Source organism: Hemibagrus wyckioides, linkage group LG16, assembly GCF_019097595.1.
Source record: "Hemibagrus wyckioides isolate EC202008001 linkage group LG16, SWU_Hwy_1.0, whole genome shotgun sequence".
In the NCBI taxonomy this organism is placed as follows: Eukaryota; Metazoa; Chordata; class Actinopteri; order Siluriformes; family Bagridae; genus Hemibagrus; species Hemibagrus wyckioides.
The window spans coordinates 9,740,345-9,743,502 of record NC_080725.1 but is presented as its reverse complement, the minus strand read 5'-3'; the positions used below and the strand labels follow the sequence as shown (position 1 = coordinate 9,743,502).

Here is a 3,158-nt window from a genome sequence, read left to right as displayed (position 1 = left end):
GGATAAAGTCATAAAGTTCTTTTGCATAAACACCTACGTAACGGTGAGTAATTAATACCTAAAAATGTAGTTTAGTAATTGTATTTCATGAATCTAAATAATGAATACTGTAAGTGAGTGTGCCTTTGCCAAGGTTGTACCCAGAACATTATATAGCTATTTGCTATATTAGTTATATTTATTAATAATTTATTTAAATACTATGACTAATTATGTGTTTACGGGCGCTTGTGTTTATTATAAAGATTGCAACGTACGGAGACAATTACTTCACGTTGGCCAAGAATACATACACTGGAAGGAAAAAGGACCGGTGAGCTGTCACAAAGAATGTGGACATTGTGTGGCAAATCAGAGCTTGAATTCCCTTTTGACGAATGCTTTTCATGTTTTCGGCTTATTGATTGACAGAGTGCTGGTGGTGGACCAGGTTACGGACTTGCTGCTGTTCTTCGGGAGACTGCTGGTAGCCGGAGCAATGGGTATGAAACACAATGTCACATTACAGCAAAATCACATTTATAACACAATATAACCCTCTGCTGGAGATGATCAACATTCTGAGAGTTTGTTCCTATGTATTTTTAGGAGTCTTGGCCTTCTATTTCTTCAGTGGAGACATTCGAGTGTCACCTGACGTCTTCCAGGCGGAGTTGCTGCACTATTGGTGGCTGCCTGTTATTGTACGTACTACAACAATAACAACCAAGCACTGTTAAAATTTAAACACACAAACATATGAACACATGAAATAGAGTAAAGGTAGATTTTACAGTAGAACAAACTTTCACTGTGTGTTACAGGTGGTGATGGTGGGAGCCTACTTCATTGCTCAGGGCTGCTTCAGTGTGTACAGCATGGGAGTTAACACGTTCACCCTCTGCCTCAGTAAGTAACATGTAGCACATAGACATGATCTGAGTACTGAACACACACACGTTTTTGTTCGTTATTGTGTTTGATTTGTTTGCCTAACAACAAAAGACATGCAATTTACTTTGGAAAAAAAAGTGTCAATTTTAGATCAGTGGAGTGGTCTCTGATGTTTTGTTCTCTCTTTAGTGGATGATCTGGAGCACAATGATGGGACGCTGCAGGGACCCTATGTAAGGACTCAGAACCGTAAACAGGATAGCAGGCAAAAGGTCAGAAACCGGAAAAGCAAAAACTAGCGATCAAAACCAAAACAGAAACCGTAAATCGTAGAAACAGGGAAACAAGCAAGGATCTTACACAAAACATCAATCAGAAGCCTATAAACAGCAAGGCTTGGTACGAGTCACTGGGAAACGATGCTTCGCGTTGGACCAGACGAAGCATACTGCTTAAAAGCCCTGAAAACCGGAAACAACCTGAACACAGTCAATATTCGGGCGAGGCCTCCCTCTGGCGGTCTGGGCCTGTGAACACCGCGACAGAACCCCCCCCTCTAGGAACACCTCAGGTGTTCTATGACGGGGGTGAGGGCGAGGAGCAGGTCTGTTGGGAAAGTTAAGATGGAACTCCTCTGTGAGGGCCGGGTCCAGGATGTCTGAAGCGTTCACCCAATAACGCTCCTCCGGGCTATACCCCTCCCAATCAACTAGATACTGTAGCCGTCCTCCTCGGCTGTGTGAGTTCAGTAGCGTACGAACCTAGTAGGCCAACGCGCCATCAATGTCCAGGGGCGGAGGCAGTTCCAGAGGCAAAGGGGCGGAGCTGGTGGGTGTGTGATAGGGCTTGAGCAAGGACACGTGGAAAGTAGGAGAGATGTGGTATGCTGGGGGTAACTCTAGACAGTAGGAGACAGGGTTAATTTGCCGCAAGATTTTGGATGGTCCTATAAATCGTGGACTGAGCTTTTTACATGGCAACTTGAGTCTCAGATTTTTAGTAGATAGCCATACCTTCTGGCCCACTTGGCATTCCTGATGAGGACGTCGCCGGCGGTTCGCCTGGATCTCCTTCCTCCTCACAGCACGCTGTAGTCTTACATGGGCCCGTTCCCAGACCTCCTGACTTCTCCTAGACCAGTCCTCCATGCTTGGAACACAGGATTGTTCCCCAGACCAGGGGAATAATGGTGGCTGGTAACCTAGAGTGCACTGAAATGGGGTCAGCCCAGTGGATGAATGACGTAGAGAGTTCTGAGCATATTTGGCCCAGGGTAGGAACTCACTCCACCTTTGCTGTTCGCGGTTGCAGTAGGTCCGAAGGAATCTTCCCAGTTCTTGGTTGAGGCATTCTACTTGGCCATTGGACTGCAGGTGGTAACCTGAACTCAGGCTGACGTTGATGCCCAGCTGGCGGCAGAACTCGAGCCAGACACGAGACGTGAATTGGGTTCCCTGGTCAGACACGATGTCTTCAGGTAGACCGTAGGTGCGGAACACGTGTTGAAACACAGCCTGAGCAGTCTCCATGGAAGTGGGGAGCCCTTTCATAGGAACCAGTCTGCAGCCCTTCGAAAAGTGGTCTATGATGACCATGACCGTGGTGAATCCGTGAGATACTGGGAGGTCAGTGAGAAAGTCAATAGATATGTGAGACCAGGGATGCTGTGGAATGGGTAACGGCTCTACAAGGCCCTCAGGTAGCTGGCGGCTCGTTCATGACTGGGTACACCTGATGCAAGAACCTGATGAACTCCTCGATGTCTTGGCATAGGGACGGCCACCAGAACCGTTGCTGGATCAGCTGGGTCGTTCTGTGGATACCTGGGTGTCCTGTGCTCGGGCTCTCATGAGTCCACTGAAGAAGTCTGTTCTGTAGCGTGGTGGGAACGAATACCTTGGCAGGAGGGCAGTTGGGTGGAGGTGGCTCTGAGTGCTGGGCTTGTTCTATCTCCCTTAGAATGTCCCATTGGACTGGGGCAATGAGAAAACATGGAGGCAGGATAAGCTCGGGGGATGTAGGTTGGTTTGTGGTGTCATGGAGTCTGGAGAACACATCAGCTTTACCATTCTTAGAGCCCGGACAGTACGTGACAGAGAACTTGAAGCGGGAGAAGAACAACGCCCATCGGCTTGGCGGGGGTTTAGTCGCTTGGCTTCTCATAGGTATGCCAGGTTTTTATGATCGATGATGATCAAAAATGGGTGATTGGCTCCTTCCAGCCAGTGCCTCCACTCTTCTAAGGCCACCTTCATGGACAAGAGCTCTCTGTCATGTCTCCCATG

The 3,158-nt window shown here is 47.9% G+C and overlaps 1 protein-coding gene across 1 annotated transcript; it reads left to right on the top strand.

Moving 5' to 3' along the window:
- The first annotated feature begins 427 nt into the window (after positions 1 to 427).
- Positions 428 to 1,935, top strand: LOC131367276 (choline transporter-like protein 4). The gene is made up of 4 exons (XM_058412602.1): positions 428 to 482; positions 589 to 683; positions 804 to 888; positions 1,063 to 1,935. The coding sequence occupies exons 1-4, from the start codon at positions 479 to 481 to the stop codon at positions 1,170 to 1,172; spliced, it is 294 nt and encodes a 97-aa protein (XP_058268585.1). The 5' UTR covers positions 428 to 478; the 3' UTR covers positions 1,173 to 1,935.
- The last annotated feature ends 1,223 nt before the right edge of the window (positions 1,936 to 3,158 follow it).